Below are 20,294 nucleotides of genomic sequence, written 5' to 3' on the forward strand. Positions count from 1 at the left end.
CTGGGGACTACTCTTCCAGAATTTCTTTTCTAGCAAAAGGATTTACTCTAAAAATAATTACTCTCTATGGTGTTGGGGAAGGAGATACGGGAAACTTTTTGCTTGGGTTTGGTTTTGTAGGTTTAAAGACCTATTAGTATGAGATTAATGTGGATAGATGGATCAGATTTTATACGCTTTCCTCCTCCCCTATCTCCTGGCTTTCCCACAACGTGTTTCCATGTTCATTCATCAGCTATTCAATGAATATATTTTGAAGGTGTAGTATGTCACGGCAACGGAGGGGGTGGAGTTGTTGTTATTAAGACGAAATTGGTATGAAACTGTCCTTGAGAGAAGTCCTCCAGTGCAGATGTAACTATGATTCAAGGAGATCAAAGAAGAAATGCTTGCTCGGATGGGTCATGATTCCCCGATCTGTGGAATTGTCCTAGGCATCTAGCATTAGTGAGAGTAAAACAAGTTGATAAGTGAGACCACATGACTATTAAGATCCTGAAATTCTGTATTAAGGAAGACAGTGATAATTGACACAACAAAATGACACCAGTGGAATGCTGTGGAGTTTGCAGTAGGGAGGTCTCCAGAGTCAGCTGAGGCATCCTCATGGAAATACTATTATTGTCCTTATTCTTAATAAACATTTATCCCTCACCAACAGTACGCTTGGTTACTAAGTGGATTTATAGCTGATGACCCCACAATTTGCTGTTTATTGACCTCAGATCATTGCAAAGGTTAAATAGAAGAAGCCACAAGCAGGCCCAGAGTGCGCCTCAGGGGCCTCTTTAGGTCCCATTTCCTGAGTCAAATGGAATTGAGATGTCTAGTACTGTTCTATTTTTTTTTGAAATATTTACAACAGAGAGAGAGAGTGTAAGTAGCCAATTGTAGGACTTGAATTTATAGTCATTAGGTCACCAACTTGAATTTCAGACTCTCACCTTATTAAGAAAGTCTACCCATTGCTAAATTCCATTGTTTGAGGCCAGGTTCAAAGTCCTTTCAGGAGGGCCCAGCACTTAAGATGTGGCAGGCTAAGCTGAAGCCCCTCGCCCCTCGCCCCTCGCCACCATTTACTGAGCATCTGTTATATGCTGGGTACTGAGTGAGATACTTTACAAATATTATCTAGAACCCTTCAAGGCAAGTAGTACTATCATCATTTCTAGATACGAAAAAAGGCACGGAGAGGCTATGTATCTTGTCCAGTTTCACACAGCAAATCACCTCAATTCATTTTTGGAATCAGCATAACCATAAAATTCAAACACGGTAGAAGATAGGTCAAAAATTCTAGATCTATCTCAAGTCTGAGTATAGATCCAAAATGCAAGATTAGAAAATAGAAAGCAGCAGTTTATCAAGAATGCACTCTTGCCAAATGGCGAGCGTTCTAGGAATATAAGAATGGCTCAATAAGAAGAAACATTAGGAAATCAACATAATTCACCATATCAACAAACTGACGGAGAGTCATATACCAGTAGATGCTGAAAGGCTGATCAGATTTTCCTGTAATAAAACTCTTAACACAAGGATAAGAGGAAATACTTAAATTTGGTAAAGACTAAAAATTAGCCACATGTATCATTCTAAACAGTGAACCACTAAGTCCAACTTCATTGAAAGTGAGGGTGGTCTAGTCTTAAGCCATTTAGCTGGGCTTCTGCTTCTGAGGTACTGGGCAGCCAACCAATGGAACTGCCCCTTTCTTCTGTGCCCAGTGAAGCCGTATTTATGTTGCTGGGTGTCCTTATCTCACACTGTCCATGTGAGAGGTCGAGCTTGTGAGGACACATTCCTAGATTTTGGGTATCAGAGGCTTCCTGGGGCATCAAGGGCACAAGCTCTTGGTTGCCACATCTACCAACGATGGCTTGGCTTCGTGGCTTTCATGGCAGAAGTGGGATGTGTTTTTCTGGCACAAAATCACCGTGTACTTTATACAGAGTTAACCACCATATGGCGGAAGGAGCACTACGTGGGAATCCAGGAGACCTGGGTGCTAGTGGCTCTGCCTCAACTGGCCGCGTGTTCCCAGGCAAATCACTTAGGCTTGCTGGCCTCACTTGCCTCATCAGTGCCATGGCGTGTTGGACTGGATGGACCACCAGTGCTCTTTGGCCTCAAAGTTATAATAATCATCACCCTTCCCACGTGCCCAGCACTGTTCTAAGTGTTTTGCATAGAGATCATCTTATCCCAACAACTCTATGAGTTAAGTCCTGTCATTATTCCCATTTTCCCTCTGAAGAAACTGAGGCCCAGAGAGGGTAAGTGACTTGCCCAGGGTCTCACAGAGAAGAAATGATGGAGCTCTTTTACAGTTCAACTTCCACCCTTTACTTTTCTGGTTTTCCTTTTCCTGGGCCCATGTTGTTACAGTGGTGTCAGTTCTGTCTAGCGGGGCAAAGGTTGTTGAGGGTGGGAGACACTTCTTAAGGGAAACCCAGCTCTGGGGTAAATGGATGGGAGGCACTGCCTGGGAGAATGATGGCAGTGACTGCAGAGGTCGCTAATCTTTGCCTTTTCCCCTCTTCTCTTCCTGTCTAGTCTGCGGCAAGCGCTACAAGAACCGGCCAGGACTTAGCTACCACTACGCTCACACTCACCTGGCCAGCGAGGAGGGAGATGAGGCTCAAGACCAGGAGACCCGGTCCCCGCCTAACCACAGAAATGAGAACCACAGACGTGAGTTCCCAGTTGTTGGGTTGGGGCAGTGATGAAGTGGGTGGGCAGGGCGATAGAGTGTTCTTTTCACCTCTGGCATCTTTGGTGGCACCCATTGATTGGTTTCAACGTCCTGTGGTGACTTGGCTCTTTTAACGCAGCCCCAGCTGCCCTGTGGGTCATCTGAGCCCCAGGCTTAGAGTGAGTGGGCCAGGTGGCATCCCCAGTTCTGTTCCCAGAGGAAGGGATGTGGGCGTTAAGGCAGAAGGGAAACATCCTTACCTGGCTGTTGTCAAATGCCAGACCTGTTCCTCTTCTCCCTCAGCTCTAGAACTTCCATTCACAGGTACTAACCGGACGTGGGCATAGCCCTTGGGCATGTCAATTCAGATGGACATTTCAAATGTCGCCTTGACCACCAAGAGATGTAGAATATTCTTGATCTATTGCCTTGGCTATTATAGGGGTCACGATTTTGGTTCAGGGCTCTCCTGCCTTAGAAATACTGCCCTTGAGCTTCCATGCATTTCACTTGAGTACTCCATCAGCAAGCATGATCTGGGTGCACTTGTCAAAAACTCAAAATGGGGTGGCATGATGGAGTCTTTAGAGCCTGTTTCAAGATGTGGGTCATTCTAAGATCATTAGGTGAAGAGTAATTGTGGACAGGCCATGTATTTTTTATTTTGTTCACGAGATTTTGTGGTAGATGTTCTTAAGGGGAGCAATGCAATGTAATTAGAGGGATCAGACCTTTAAAAATATCCAGACTCTAGGATCTGAGGGTGACTCCTGTGCATTTTAGTCCATCAACTTAGTCAACAGATGTCCATCGGCTATTCATCAAATATTGGAAATAATTAACATACTTTGGCCAAGACCTTTCTTGGGATTAGGGTCAGTGTTGCCTAACCCCACCCTCCTTTCTCCTTGTAACATTGCCTTCTGTATTCGTGTGCTCAGGCCGCCCTAACAAAATACCACAGACTGGGTGGCTTAAAGAACAGAAATTACTTTTCTCGCTCTTCTGGAGGCTGCAAGTCCCAGACCAGTGTGTCATCGGGGTCGGTTCCCTCAGAGGCCTCTGTCGTTGACCTGAAGGTGTCCGCCGTCTCACTGCCTCTTTGCATGGTGTTCCCTCTGTGATCACGTACCCCCGCTGTCTCTCTGTGTGTCTAAGTTTCCTCTTAGAAGGATACCAGTCAGATCGAATTAGGACCCACTGTAACTTAATCGCCTCTTTAAAGGCCCTATCCCAGAAGAGTCATGTTCTGAGGCCCAGGGTTGGGGCTTCAACATACACATTTTTGGGGGGACCCAGCTCAGCCCATATACCTTCTTTAATTCCTACTCACTTGCAGGGTTCAAGCCTTTCATGTGACAGACACTTATTTCCTTACCTGCTGTTGTCATCGGGACAGAACCTGGGAAGCAGGGCAGGAGGGTCTGACAGAGCTAGCCCACCTCCCCTTGCCAGCTACTGAGGCATGGCGAGCTCTCTCTCTCTCTCCTCTCTGGGGAGAGGTTCCCTTGGTCCAGTCTTTCAGAAAGGAAAATGTACGGGGCAGCCGGCATTTGCATCTCTCTGTTTCTCCTCTTATCCCTTCTCTGATCTCAGTGGCCTAGGCGTACCTATTGTCTCTTCCGGCAAAGGAGGCCGAGAATGATCTCTTTTGATTTGGATTGCGATCTAGAAAGTATTTATTAGCCATGGTTGCTCTCTCTGAAGTATTTGTTAACTTGGTATTATTTCCCACTCCCCCCAGTGCTGGCTTATCTTCTTTACATCTCTTCTCAAATGTCAAGCCACTTGGTCCCTGTGTTGCGGTGCTTTACTCACGCAATAGGGTTTGGAATGCTTCTCTTTTGTCTGTGTGTCTTTTGTGTGTGCACACAGTGATGGCCACAGCAGAGGAAGGTTCCTCGTGCTCCCCAAGGTACGCTGCAGGCCCGAAGCAGATCAAGGAAGTCTCTTCCTTAGGCATCCCCCCCGGCTCCCCCATGCCTGCACCTGCTGGCTCTTGACTTCCGGGGTGTGCACCGGCCTATTTCCCTCTGTCTACCAGGATCTCCTCATGTATTCTCGTGACTCAGTGTCTTCTGTCTCCTCATGTCTTCACTGTGAGGCCAGATGGCCTTGCTTAGTCAGGAAGCGGTGTCTCTCCTCCTCCTGGATGGAGGTGTGTCCCAGTGTGGCTGCGAGTCCTCTCCCCTCCCCCCTCCCCTGCTGATGACAAACTGAGTTCTTCAAAAACCCAAGGGTTTTAAGCTGCATAGAAAAGAATAGCTGTCCCTGGGTTCATCAGGGGCCTCCTTACATGAGGAAAGTTCCAGAACCTTCACAAACACCTTTTTAAAAAACATCTGCTCACGATGCCTCTGAGAACTCTGTAGTTAACTCCAATTTTGCTAGCAAGGAGGGTGTGGCAAGAAGGCCCCAGAGGCCACAGAAGCCATTCCTTCCCTCTTCCCCAATTTCTCGGAACAGATCTAAGAGACAGCAGCTCTTCCCAGGTTCTCTGCGTCACGCATGCCACCAATCTGTCTGCTGCTCTGAATGTCTGGTCTGTTCCCTTCCACATTCCCCTGGTGAGCAGCCCCCCAACCATTTTCTCGTGAGCGCTAATTGCCGGCATCATTAATACCCAGTCATTAGCTGCTCCCACTGCTTGGGGTGGGGGTGGGCTCCCATCCATCCTGCCCCTAAATGCCACTGGGGCTGTGTGGTGAATTGAATGCGACAGCTCTGCGGCACGAAGGTCCCAGCTTTGTGATCCTTCCTTGGCAAGGCTTTTGGACTGGGGGAGGGGGGCAGGAGAGCTTCATCCAAGAGGCTAATCTGCAGATCCCGCAGGAAAAGTTCTGGACGCCAGCAAAGTGGGAACGCTGACTTTTCCCTCTTTTGCTGAGCTGCAGGGTGGCCCAGCTGCTTGTGAGCGCACGCAGGCCTAGGGGAAAAACAGCCCTATAGGCTCTGGAGTTTTCCGTGGCATGGGCATCTGCGCTCGCGCCCCCGGCAGCAGTAGAAACCTTTTGACTTTGGTGCACCTGCTGTCCCTCGCCGCACCCCCCGACTGTGTCTCCCGCCAAGCTGATGCTCATGCCTGCTTTCAGGCAGAGCGGAGTGCCAGAGCCAGCACTGACCTCCCCTCGCCCCCCAGCCCCGGGCTGCCCCAGGCCGCCAGCTCAGCAGTCCCCCGTGTTCTCTCGCCTTTGTTTCTCTTCTCGCCGCGCATTTTCTCCTGAGTATACACTTCTTGTCTCTTCTGTAGCTTCGTCCCCTTTCCTTCATGCCCTTGCCTCTCTGCATCAACTATAGGCAGTGCTGGGACGCTTGGAGCTCCGACATTCACCTTGGGGGATAGGACTTCTCTGATGGCGTCTTCCCTACCTAAGCTGTCACCCTTCCCGTCCCTCCCTGCGTGAGGCTGGATTCTTCTTCCTTCTTGCATTTCTCTGACCACCTCTGTTTGCTTTCTACAAATGAAATCACCATGTGTATGTATGTGTGTGTGCAGGTGTGTGCGTGTACATACAGGTACACACACACATAGACTACATGTATATGAATAAAAGGAGGGAGGACTGGGGGCAGGTTAGGACTCTGTGTGGTGCCACTCAGAAGCATTCTCTCTCTCTCTTTTGGTAAAGATTTATTTATTTATTTTTAAACGATTTTATTTATCTGAGAGGGAGAGAGCGAGCGAGCATGAGTGGGGGGAGGGGCAGAGGAAGAGGGAGAGGAAGAGGGAGAAGCAGACTCCCGGCTGAGCAGGGAGCCCTTGGGACTTGATCCCAGCACCCTGGGATCATGACCTGAGCCTAAGGCAGACGCTTAACCGACTGAGCCATGCAGGCGCCCCTATTTGTTTATTTTAGAGAGAGAGTGCCAGTGAGCAGGGGGAGGGGCAGAGGGCGAGGGAGAGAATCTCAAGCAGACTCCCCACTGAGCACGGAGCCCGATGTGGGGCTCAATCGCTTGACCCTAAGATCATGACTTGAGCCGAAATCAGGAGTCAGATGCTTAACCGACTGAACCACCCAGGCACCCCACTCAGAAGCATTCTCTTGTGACTTCTGAAATGCCACCTTGGTAAACAGTCCCAGTGGGGCCAGGGTAGCAGAGAGAACTGGATTAGAATTCAGAACTCTTTGACCCATGCTCACCATGCCAAAACTCTTCCTGAATTTCCTTTTATCTTCTATGCACAGTGGGAATCTACTAAAGATGATGTTTTCAAAGTACTTTTCTGGGAGGTGGAGTGGGTGTGGGCATTGCTGATGTCCTAGACCTGAATGGAAAAGCTGTGTAAATGAATTCAGTCTACTACATTCATCTGTCTACCCATCCTTCTATCCATCCGTCCATTGGTTTAGTACCCGTGTGCTAGATACTGTCTTACTCCCTGTCATGAGAAGGAGTGTGTAATGGAGTATGTATAAATTAGTGAAGGGCTCAAGGGCACAGTACACTTTCTACCCCTTAGGGCAGCCATACTCCCCATGTGGCGTCAGAATCACCTGGGAACTTGTTGGAAATGCAGATTCTTGACTCCACCAGTCTCTGAAACAGAGACTCTGAGGGTGGGGATGGCAATCTGTATTTTACAGGGCATTCTGGTACATGCGAAAGCTTGAGAACCACTGCACCATTGCAAAGACTTCGCTGAGGACATTCAAGTTAGCTCTGGAAGAATGAAGAGGAATTTCCCAGGTAGAGGCAAAGGCAGGGAGGTATGAAATGCCCCAGACAAGGGATTGTAGTTGGGTCCAACGGTAGCATTGGAAGAATGGTGGGAAAGTAAGCGGGAGCCACCATTGAAAGCATTTTCTATGCTAGGCTGTGTAGCTGGCATCCTGTATGAAAGCGAGAGCCACAGTAGCAATTACTAGAAGGCAAGGACATATGATTTATAGAGAAAGTTGTTTGACATATTATTAATTGTCACATGGTGTATCTCTTTTACCTGGTAGCGTAAATGAGTGTAAAATGTTCTAACACACTTGGAGCTCCTAACGGGAAGTGCTTTTTAAAATATGGAGCTATAAAGTTTATTTCAAGCCTGTTTCTCAGGCCCATGGAATGGAAGTTGGGTTGTCCTGGGTCCTGGGAGGTCTCCGTCTTCTGCATAATGACAGGGTGCCTGGCACATAGCTAGGCTTTCGGTATCTGCCGAGAGAAGAGAAGGCCCCACCCTACTGCGCTTTTGGAGGGCACGTTGTACTCTGCAGGACTGGAAGAGGAGAGCTGAGTTGATTAAGGGTAATGTCGGCTGATTAGATAATCTGGAAATTAGTCTGATAATGTGCAAATTACCTAAAAGAAGCATATGATGTCATTGCTACACTGATGGGAAAGATCTAATAGATATTAGTCTCCTGACATCCCTGTCCTCTAGCATATGGCCCCGGGGCAACGAGTAGAGCTTTAGGAGAGAGAGTGAAAATTGCCTTTGACACAAGTTTAAGGATTTTGGATCACTCTAAAGGTGCCTAAAAAACCATAAAGCGCACACAATCCACCACTTACCAACCTTGACGCAGGAAATTCAGGCTTTGTTCCAGGGGAGAGAGAGGAAAATTCAGATACAGGGCTCTGTCTGGAAAAGTGCGCTGCTTCTCTCTTCCTGAAGAGCAAATTAGGGAACTAACAACAGGTGTTCTTCAGGTGAATTATTATTTAAACAGTTTACAGATTATGAAGCAAGCGAAGAGAAACCTGAGGGGTCCCTCTGGCCTTGAGGATAGATTTGGAGTTAATTTTTCAGACCTTTTGTCTGGGAGAATGGCAATGGAATTGGCCAGGCCAGAGTGTGAGTCATGACCTTGTCACTCTGCCATCTTGTGCCTGTGTGAACGTGGATCAGTCACTGGCACTTCCTTGCTCCTTTGTTGCCTCATCTGTAAGATGGAGAGAGTAACCGTACTGACCTCATGGGGTTGCTTCCAGTCTTCAGCGAGATGGTGTGGGTGTTCGGCACCATGCCTGCCCGTTGCAAATGCTGATAGCCCATCTCTGTGCCCTTAGGACCAACAGAGCATGTCTGTGACCACAGATGGCTAATCTGAGTCAGGGCCTGTCTGTGGCTGTGTGATCCCGGGAAACTAACTGCCTGTGGGGGTCTCACTGGCATCAGGCGAAGCTATCAGAGCCTGGCCTGGCCCTGGCGCATCCTTTGCTAAACCTTAGATGGTTTAGGTACAGAAGGACAGCAATCCTTCTGTACAGGCTAAACATGAGTACTTATTGAGCACTTACTGTGCATGTGCCCACTTGTGGGACTAAGATAATTGGGCCTCTAAAAAAGCAGAACATGTGGTCTTAGCCCTAGGACAATTTCAGGTTTAACTGGGGAAATACGATGGATGCAGGAAACCTAGCAGGAGGACACTGTGGAGTAGAGTCCAACCCGTGTAGCATCCCTGTATTACCGTCCCATTTCCCCAGGATGGGGCATCCAGCCGCCACTTGCCTTTCTGTGAGTCTCTTTCATTTCTCTTTCTCTCATGTTTTGGGCCTAATTACCTAGAAGATTCTGGATTGAAGAATTCCACATCCTGAGTAATGACAATGACAGTAATACTTGCTGACATTCCTTGAATGTGTCAGACAGACACTGTGCTAGGCAGCCCACGTCTCTCTAATTCACTCCTCGCAGCAACCCCGTAAGTAAGGTAGATGCTGTGTCCCCTAGAGGACATCAAGGCACACAGACCCTGACCGATGTACTCATGGACATGGAGCGTGAATGTGAATTCTCCCATCATGTGTCACTTCTTGGGAAGCTTATTTAGGCCTTTGATTTCCCCCCCCCCGTCTTTATCAGAAATAAAATTATTTTACATAGAAGAAAGAGGGGGAGAAATGACAGAAGGCCTCCTAGGTGCCAAGCACTTTGCACACACAGGTACATGCTGGGACTCTCATTTTGTAGAAGAGGAGACAGAGTCTCAGAAAGGTTGTGTCACTTGCCCCAAGTCACATGGTTATCAACATTGGGAAGCTGAGATGTGAATGTGCTTGAGTTGAACACCATTCAATTAAGTCAGGACATTGGAACCCCAAGTGATGGATCCTAATCTCAAAGATGGGATCTTTGTCTAGTAGTGTCTCTTAATTTTTACATGTAGGACAGTTGTGAAGTGCATCATAGTACACAGTGGCTTTTCAAAAGAAACGAATGTATTAACAGGCACTTATCTTGGACTGCCTAACAAAATACCATAGACTAGTGGCTTAAACAATAGCGATTTATTTCTCACAGTCTTGGAGACTGGAAGTTCAATATAAAAGTGCGGCTGTGTCCATGTTTGATGAGGACTCTCCTCTTGGGTTGGAGATGGCCATCTTCTTGCTGTGTCCTTGCATGGCTTTTCCTTGATACATGATGGTAGAGAGAAGCAAGCTCTCTGGCGTCTTTTCATATAAGGGCACTATTCCTGCCATCCTCATGACCTCATCTAAACCTAATCACCTCCCAGAGACCCCACCTCCAAATACCATCACATTGAGGGGTAGGGTTTCAACATACACATTTTGTGGGAGATGCAATCTAATCCACAGTAGATACATTTAATCTTCAAAACTAACTTTAGCTGTTTGTGGTGTTATGTGCTCCCCCCCATTACAAATTCTGCCTGACATTTTAATTCGTAAATGAGTCTTACTTTAGAAAAAAAATTACACATCTCTTAGTTCAATAATTTTCCTGCATCTTTCTCTCATTTGTGTCTCACTGTCTTTCCTATCCTAGCTCTTACATACATCTCTTTCTGACCTTGTCCTTTAAAAACAATAATGCTGTGCCAAAAGTGAAAATCCTTTAGGATTCATCCTTGGCTTTGTTTTCCTTCATCACCTGTACCAGCTTCCTCTCCAAAATATACTCCAAATCTGTCTTCCTTTCTTCATTTCCTGGCCTCCACCAGCTCCTGCCTGGAATCACTGCAACTTCTTTATTGGTCTGTCAGCCTGTTTTTACTCCATGGAGTAGCCAAAGCTGTCTTTTTATTTATTTTTATTTAAACATACATTTTTTTTTAAAGGTTTTATTTATTTATTTGAGACAAAGAGAATGAGAGAGAGAGAGAGCACATGAGAGGGGGGAGGGTCAGAGGGAGAAGCAGACTCCCTGCCGAGCAGGGAGCCCCATGCGGGACTCGATCCAGGGACTCCAGGATCATGACCTGAGCCGAAGGCAGTCGCTCAACCAACTGAGCCACCCAGGCGCCCCTAAACATACATTTTTTAAAGTAGGCTCCACACCCAGTGCAGAGCCCAATGTAGGGCTTGAACTCACAACCGTGAGATCGAGACCTGAGCCGAGATCAAGAGTTGGACATTCAACAGACTGAGCCACCCAGGTGCCCCAGTTCTTTTTAAAATATAAAATAGATTATGCCATATTCCACTCTCAGAACTTATATCACACTTGAATGTGATCCAAACTTCTCACCTTGAGGGTCTGCATTTTTTCTTCTCAAAGTGTGATCAGCGGCTTCAACATCAGCTGGGACCCAGGAGACCAACTCATCCAGGTTTGCCCAGGACATTCCTGTTGTAGACTGAAAGTCCTGTGCCCTGGAACCCCTCAGTGCCAGGCAAACCTAGACGGTTGGCTACCCAGTAGGGGAGCTTGTAAGAAATGTGGAATCTTAGGCTCTAAGCCAGACCTATGAATCCTAATCTGAATTTTAGCGAGAGGCCTCCATGGTTTGTTTGCACAGCACTCACATTTGAGAAGCCCTGGGGCCTGCTGTCCACTCTGACTTGACTTCCCTCAGGTGTGTGGCTTCCGTGCCCAGGGTAGGGTGGTAGCTGGTGGGCGTGAGAGCCAGTGTAGCCGCTTACTGACATATGACCCGAGACAGCTACCTTAGCCTCCTTGTGCTGCGAGTGTCATCTGTGTAAAATCAGAACATTAATGCATTTATCTCTTAGGGTTATGTGAAGATTCCATAAGTCAATTCATATAAAACGCAGCATTAACAGAAAATGTGTGTAACACACGTGTCGCTCTAGACCAGTGATTCTCAAGCTTGAGCACATCAGAATCGCCTGTTCCTTAAGACAGAACCTGCTGGATCCTCCCTTAGAAGTTTGGACCTACCAAATTCTAGGGGCCTAGAATTTGCATTTTTAACAAGTTCCCAGGTGAACCACTACCTTAGAGAAATCCACTTTTTGGAAACAGATGTTCAGTTTGTTTTCTTTTTTCTTTTGGGTTTACCGAATTAAGATGACTGGCCAGGAACCAACTTGCACTGTTGAGTCCAGGGGATAGACTTAGTTTTTACTCTTTTCCTAAGGCTCTGTCCTACTATGGCAGACGTGTCTGTGGCTCTCAGCACCTGCTTCCTGGCTTGCTTTCTGGGTGTGTCCCCCTCTGGGCCCGCATCCCTGGGCTGGGCTGCCCTTCTGCTCTGTGGTCTCTTGACTCTGTCCTAATCCTCAGGTCTGATGCTAGAGGCACATCCTTTTCCTTTTCTTGAGTACTGTTTTTCAGTCTGAAGGATCTAGAAAATGCTGGTCCATTGTGGGCTGCTGGGGTTGACATAGCCAAGTACCCCGGAGGTGGTGGTGAGGAGGAGTGGAGAGAGGCAAGGCTGAATAAGAGATGAAGGGAGCTTGCTGAATTCTAATATCACAATAATAATATCCTGACAACTTAAATGGACGAGGCTTATCCTGCTCTAAGGCGCAGAGATGTCCTGCAATTCTCTACGGGGAATGACACCACTTCATTCAGAGTCCTATTGACATAGTTACTCTCAGATTAACCGTTTTCCCCTTCCACTGACTCATTTGGTGGCGATAACAAGTTGCTACGCCAGGGCATGAACTGACCCACATGACCTTCCACTGGAAAATTGAAATACCTTCTTGTGCTTTCCCTAATCAGCACTGTGGAAAGTCCTCAGCTTTGCTTGGTCTTTTCCTCGCTTTTCCGAAGCATCGGTGACAGACCCGAAGTTGCTAGCCTGAGGCTGGAACACAAAGGACATTGCTAATGGGTCACGTGACCACCGAGCCCGAGAATTGGGGATGTGCTATCCAAACTCCTGGCAAATCACAACTCTAACCAAATACGTCCGTCAGGACGGAGACATCGATGTGAGCAGACGTGTCTTCTGTTTTTACGGCACAGTGTTTAGGAGTAAATATTCTCAAGCTGTGTGTCTAACGGTGTGAGTTTTGTACTCCCCAAAGATGAGGGAAAGGAAGTAGAAGCAAGGATGGGTGGGGTGACTGACACCACATTTAAAACTTTTATAAAGATTCTGCAGCCACTCAAATAGTAAGACAGGCTGTTTTCTCTCCAGCGGCTATGGGGCCCCTGGCGAGAGGCCCTCAAACATGGGGTCTAACGGGCTTTGGAGCCAACTGAGTCTGGGAGTTCTTAACTCCTTCCATCCTGGTTTTCCAAGAAATGCCTCAGGGAGAGGGTTCCTGAGGGAGGGAAGGCCCATTGGCTTTCTCCACCACAGCTTTATTCTTTCCGCTGGGTCCCCAGTTACTTCTTCTGCTCCCTCTGTCTGTCCCCGCTATGAACAGGCTGATGCTCAGTGCCTTAGAATGGTCACTCGGTACTCGGGCGACACCTGACAGCCACTCAACTCCTAGTCTTTGACTTCCCTTTGCCTGAGTGTTTTCTTTGTCCAAAAAGCGTCTGTGAAGATTGTTCCTCCTTTCATGAAGTATTTATGGCCAGCACTGAGTCAGCCACAGTGCCGGGTGCTGGGGATTCCACCATTAAAGACACTGCTCCTGCCCTCAGGGAGCTCTCGGCGGATGGGGGAGAGATGCCGCCGTGCACACAACTCAGTGATGAGAGGCTGAGCTCCTCTGGGTTTGGGAGTCCTCCCTTTTCTGATTCTACCTTCACCCTATTATAATTATCAAATCATAGGCCGGAAAGGGACCTTCCGACCTATGGGACCCAGCATATTCTCTTGCCGCTAACTAGGCACGCACTCCACCCCGGGGCCCGAGGCCTCTTCAGAGAAGCCCACTCCTCCTACCGTGCCTTTGTTTGACTGACTCTGCTCCCTGCTTTCCTGCAAGCACGCTCTGCCATTTCAGCTCATTCTTTGTCGTGTTGTCCTGAACACCACGGACTGTGGTGAATTTAGGGCTATCCATAAACTTGAAGACTTATGAATCAGCCCTTGGCCTTCGTCTCTGCTGGCGGACTAATCTCAGGGCCTGGAATCACTCTGCATTAGCAGCCCCGCCTCCTTCATCCTCACCTACATTCACGTTGTCCCCGGTGCTAGGTGGCACGATGGCCGGTGAGGGAGAGTGAGTTCTCTGCCCATGAGCACTCGGGCGACCCAACGGGTGGGTGGGGAGTGGCCCCTGGTGTCCGTTTTCCTGCTGGGCTCTGCAGTCCCCTTGCCTTTTCACATGCGGGGAGGTAGGCCTCATTGGTCTTCCTTCTGGAGCCCTGGGGTAGGGCCTGAACTGCTGTTAGTGGCCAAGAAGAACGGGCCTGAATGGAATCACAACGTTTTTATTCCTTGGATCTGTAGGATTTATTTTTTCATCAGTTCTAGGGAAGCAGTGAAAAAAGGTGTCAGGCCTTGGGGATAATTTATATGAGTAAACACGTAAGGAGTAGGGTGAGCAAGAGCATGAGAATTAAGGCCATTTATCCAGGCTTTGAGGCTCTGTTTGCCCTCTGGTCCAGCCTTCCCCACAGTCTTTATCTTGCTACTTTAACCCTCTCCTTGCCCTGCTCTGTGTGGGCCCACGCAGAGCTCTGTGTTGCTGCCCCAGCACCCTCCCGCTCCCCGCGCCTCCCACAGCCCTCATTAAAGGCTGGGTACAAGGGAGCGGGATGTGGTGGTGGCCTCCAGCTGAGGCCTGCTCGCTGATTCTGAAGGGAAGGCACGTTGGCTTCCACCCTCCCTCCTTGCCTTCCCTTCCTTCTCTCGCCCAGCCCGTGTGTGTGTGTGTGTGTGTGTGTGTGTGTGTGTGTGTGTGTCCCCTGTGTGGCCAGCCTGGGGCTGCCTTTCTGTGTGTGTGTATGTGTCTCGTGTGGCCAGCCTGGGGCTGCCTTTCTGCGTTCCCTCTTTCCTCTCCCCTTTTCTTTCCTCCATCCTCTGAAGATGCGCTCTGCACAGCCAAGTGGCACTGGCTAGGATGCTTTACACTTGAGAGATGAAGTAATAACAGGTGGCAAGACCAGAGGCTGCCAGAGCCCAGGATTCCGGTTGCCATGGAAACAGGTCAGCCCTGTGGAGGGATGGGAACTGTCAGCTGTGGAGGGTGGTGGGGGAGCCAGTGAGAGGGGGCGAGGAGAGGCACAGCTTCTCCTGGAGGGCTCTTCTCACTGCCCCCCTGCTCTCCAAGGGCCACATACCCCAACTCGCAGGCCCTGGAAGAAAGAGCTGCTGGGCGGCACGGCTGGGTGGTGGGCATGGAGCATGGTCGCGTGCTTGTGCGCACCAGGCCCTGGCAGGCGGTCTGAGCGTCTGCTCAGGATGTGAAGTCATGCTTTTGTGGATGTGCCATTGGGGGGCGGGTGGCTAAACTTCTGGCTTGCTTCCGATTTCCCTAGGACACTTGGGACGCAGCTTTGGTCTTGGCAGAACCAGATGAGGGGCTGTTGCTGGTGGCCAGACTGTCCTTGCCACTCCTTCTTTTCTTGAGTGGCAGGCGTATCGCCACAGAGATCAGACTGAAAGGGGGAAAGACAGTCCTGTCTAGGTGGTAGTTTTATGGAAGATTTGGGGCCTTGTTTGCCAGAGACATGTGGCCTGATTAAAGGGTACACTAATACCTTTCCAGAATGACTGCTCACCCTTTACTGAGTGTGGTGGTGGGACTGTTTGGGGCTTGGCTTTTCCTTTCTCTTGGTTTGATTTGAATGCTCCCTCCCATCTTCTGTTTGTTTATTTGTGTGCATGTGTGTGTGTGTGTGTGCGTGTGTGTGTGTGTTTCTTCATGAACTTTGTTCTTGATTTCCATTTCCCCCCACCTTTGAACTTTGTAGAGTTATCTCCCCTGGGTAAATTCCTAAACTCTTAAGGCTCACTTTATTTTCTCGGCAGCTTCCTTGTATCTCTTATATGATCTCAGCCCATGAACATTAATCAACAGAAAACCAAATCTATCATTATGGACGCTGCCATCGAGATACCACTCAGGTCTTTGCCCTCCTGTTGTCTTATTCTATAAAGTGGGACTCCATTTCCCTCTCTGTTTAAATCCCTCTTGCAAGGTCTGTGTGAGCTTCCTATTTATAGTAAAATCCTTTTTATAATGATCTCATACATGGTATCAGGAAATTGCTCATGGCTGGGTCAGGCCATAGGCCAGTATAGCTGTGGTGTAAGCTTTACTTAAAAAATAAATTCCTTCCAGAGCCTCTGGAATTCTCTGGAGAAGTGTTTTCACAGAGTATGTGACAATAAACAGGATCACCCAGTATGGATTACTGTGGTAGGGACATGAAATTTAAGTTCAAAGGGAATTTCTGTTTTTATCAGGCCAATCTCAATCATCTTTATCCCTTTGGGCTTCCTAAATGACGTATTGGGTGAATCAAGCTGACTCTAAAGAGATTTATGAAATATTTTATATGCAAGGTATGGCCAGGAAGTGTTTGCCTCTGGACTTTCCAGGAGGCAGATAGTCTATGGGGACATAGAAAACCCAAAGGTGAAGCCAGCCCCATAATCTCTTTGGGTTTCAGTTACGTCATCTTCAAATAATCCCCACTTCACAATGTTTTTGTGAGAATCAGTGAAACAACATATGTAAAGCATCCAGTGGAAGGTCTGTCACAGTTTTGTAGTGTAATAAATGTCTGCTTCTTTTTCTTTTCAAGAAACCGTTGAATAAGAGGGAGGCTGTATGGGTAGGAGCAACCTGGACAATCAATTGTAGTCTTGTTCTTTCTTATATATTTGTGTACAAGATGATGTTTGTCCTACTGTAGTAGGGGTGCAGCGTTATTTTTCCAGCAACCCAGTGCCCTCAGCTACCCACTCTTGTTTACTCTGGGAGCTAGACATGACACCAGGCCAGATGACTGACCAATCCATTTGGACATGGACCAGCACTTCTCTCTGAGGACTTGGGAAATAAACCGTGTAGTGAATGATATTCAGAGTGACTCTACCACAGGGAAAGCAAACACAGTGTTCTGTCCCCACTAGGAGGGATGTCCCAGGGGTGTCACTGGGCTGTCTACTCACATCTCTGCCATCCTTTCTAAGCCATTCATCCTCTGCATTGTGGTTAACCATTTCCTGCATGCAGGGCATTCAGGTATTCCAGTGATGAGTTAGACATGGTGCCCAACCTGAAGGAGGAGATCACTTAGTACAGGGAGCTGAGGCAGGTATACACGGGTATAAGCAAGAGAAGGGTCATAAAAGTGATGTCAACAGAGTGCCCTCCCCAAGGCCTGACTGGTCTTTCTGGCTGGGGAATTGGGAGAGCTCTATGGGAAAACTCTCACCCTGAAACCAATCCTAAATGCCAAAAAGTATAAGAGAACCAGATGCAGAAGCTTCTGATTAGTCTATCCCACACCATTTGACCAAGATGAAAGGAAGCTCTGAGTTCACTATTATGAGAAGAGTGTAGGATTTTGCCAAAAATGAAGCATAACTCTTCACTGTCACTTTCTCTGCTGGGTCATTGCTAGACTAAAATGATACCCCTCCCCTCTCCCCAGCAATGACATGTCACAGCTCCACACAGCAGGGCCTACAACTGGGGTCTTAGCACCTTCTTCACCCCCTTGGCCAGGCCCTTTGTATGGCCAGCAACCAATACAAATATATGTGGGGATCCTGCTCTGATTCCGTCTTCTCAGAAACTTCTCTTCATTAGATGAATTAAATTCTGTTCCTTTGGTCTTTTTACACAGGACCAATTTCTCTATCACTACCTGCTTTGCCCTACTAGATCATTTCTGAATTTTTAACTTCTTGCAGTATTGGAGTCCCTGATTCAATGAGGGCATTCTACCAATGATCTCTTGGTGGGAAAGACTGTAAAGAATTACCCGGGAGTTCTTATACTCTATTCTACTTCATCCTCATAAATCACAAGGCATACACTGTGTTGGAGAAAACCAGATTCTTTGGTTGCTTAAAGATTTTGTGAAAGGAGAGAAAATCTGACATAATAGGAAGTCCCTAAAAGAACAGGGGAGACAGATGGTGAGGCTGGGGCTCCTGAGACTTTTAGTGGGATGATACACATGGACGTCTTTGATCGCTTTTCATGTGGGAAGCTACTTGAGTTGTGATTGGCATCTCCATATTTTCTTTCTAGTTCCTATCGCTTTGGTTTACACTCAGCCCCGAAATTTCACATACCCCACTTCTTCCTATTCACTTTTTGATTGATTTCTAGGATAATCTCTAAATAAGAAAACCCTGAGTTTATTTGCTTCATAGACATGCTTTGATTTTCTTTTAAGATTTTTTTATTTTATTTTATTTTATTTATTTGACAGAGAGAGAGAGAGCGAGAGCAGGAGCACAAGCAGGGGGAGTGGGAGAGGGAGGAGCAGGCTTCCTGCCGAGCAGGGAGCCCGATGTGGGACTCGATCCCAGGACCCTGGGATCATGACCCGAGCAGAAAGCAGACGCTTAACGACTGAGCCACCCAGGCGCCCCATGCTTTGATTTTCTTAAGAGAGTTCTAGAAATGTTGAAGATGGCAAGTGAGAGAGAAGGATGAAAGGAGCGTTCCACTGGGTTTGGGCAACTAAAATTTTAGAGAACAATTTTTGCAGGCGTACTGATTTTGGAGATTATTTGCAAAACCGTTCTTTATGACCTTTGATGTCTTTGAGATGCAGTGGGTGATGAAGAAAAAACCCACACTCAAGAGGCCACAGGGTGTGGTCAGCTCCTCCGTCTGCCCCCAACAGCCAACACCTTTTTTGCAGGGAATTGTCTGCCTCCCTGAAGATGAAAATCAATGACTTAGAAACTGATTAAACAATCCAAATAGCAACTGATAAATGGATTAACTCTCTATAATGTAATTCTGCGAGCTTTTGTCTTCTGCCTTCCCCAGGTAAGTTTTTCTATTCCTGGAGGCAAAGCAGAGGCATGGAGGAAGTGAAGGCCAGAGGGAATCATATTAAAGTGGGTGAATCCGTTTATCACTTACTGTCTGGATGGAATTTCTGCTCACATATCTGCTTCCTTTTACAGATTTGTACCCTACGGGACCCTGATTAATGTTAGCCAGTAAATAATGAAAGATAGCAGCAGACATTGGGTATAGCAAGGAGGAAGATACCCCCGTGGTTTGGGCTGATCCCATAAACAGACAAACTTTTCTTCTTAGTTGCAAACAGGGAGTATTCATGTGACAAAGAAATCTCCACAATAGGGATCGAAAAGCAAGACAATGGAGGCATTTCTCCCCATGCAAAGAAACCTGTCCAAGCTTTTTCAGCCAGCCCCTAGGAACTGAGGATGATTTCAGTGCTTGAGAATATGTGCCGTTCTCATAAGCTTTGTTTTTAAGATCATGTCCCAAGATTTTTCTTTGCCTTTGGATAAGGACCTTTGGCAGGGGTGGCTTACACAGGTCTTAAGCCTTAAGGCACACTCACAATCTCACCATTCAACTTATCTTTGGCATGAGGCTGAGCTGAGTGCTCAGGTCTGATTCTAGGCCCTTGAGGTCTGCTGATTAACTAGTCCTGGATTCTCTCCATACATGCGAGTCTGACTTTAGGGAGATGAGGCTGAACAAGAGTGGACACTTGTGTACCTACCAAGATGTTCATCAGAGTCCCCAGAAACATCTTCAGTGTCCTTCCTGGGAATGACTATTATCAGTGCTTCTTTGTTTTCATTTTCAGGGACAGAAGGAATATCTCCCAAACAAGAGCATCTTTCCCAGGGGAAAGGCCTAGGCTTTGCCCATTCTCTCTCCCTCTCATCCCACCACTGGTTATGGTTACTACCTGCTGTTTGAAGCCTAAGCTCCAAGAGTTGGTTGTTCAGGGATGAGAGAAGTTTACTTGACTAGTAGGCCTTCTGGATGCTTTGCTCATCCAGGGAATGCAATCCGAGGAGGAAGGTAGTTTTTGTAAAAACACTGAGATGGGTTTTGCAAATATTGCCGAAATTAAACTAAACTCTGGATGGCTTGCAAGAGATTAGAACTATTGAGCTGAAGAGGATCAAAAAGAAAACTTAGACCAATTTAACAACTTGGTTGTAATGAAACCTCGCATTCTAGACTTGATATTCTTTCTAAAACAGATTCTGCCACTCTGTGGGAGATAAAGGGCCAGTAGAAACTCATGTCAGCCTAAAATCAGATTTTTTTTTTTTTTTTAATGTTTCCATAGCCCAGAAAGGACCGGATGGGACAGTCATTCCCAACAACTACTGTGACTTCTGCTTGGGGGGCTCTAATATGAACAAGAAGAGTGGGCGGCCTGAAGAGCTGGTATCCTGTGCAGACTGTGGACGATCTGGTGAGTGTGGCCCCTTCTTGCATCTGTGCCCATAGACCAGGAGCTGTTCCACTTGCATCCCTCCGCCATCTTGTGTGGGGGCTGGAGGGTGGAGTGGAGAAGACATGGTGGTGATTTTGGGTGGAGAGGAGTTTTCAAGTCATTTTGATA

General features: G+C 47.5%; 1 protein-coding gene across 1 annotated transcript in view; it reads left to right on the forward strand.

Moving 5' to 3' along the window:
- DPF3 (double PHD fingers 3) overlaps positions 1 to 20,294 on the forward strand; it is a 193,791-nt gene that overhangs the window by 170,279 nt on the left and 3,218 nt on the right. The window contains 2 exon segments of the mRNA XM_021679542.1: positions 2,557 to 2,694; positions 20,016 to 20,144. Coding sequence (XP_021535217.1) covers positions 2,557 to 2,694; positions 20,016 to 20,144 — 267 coding nt within the window.

The sequence above is a fragment of the Neomonachus schauinslandi genome, chromosome 9 (genome assembly GCF_002201575.2).
Source record: "Neomonachus schauinslandi chromosome 9, ASM220157v2, whole genome shotgun sequence".
In the NCBI taxonomy this organism is placed as follows: domain Eukaryota; kingdom Metazoa; phylum Chordata; class Mammalia; order Carnivora; family Phocidae; genus Neomonachus; species Neomonachus schauinslandi.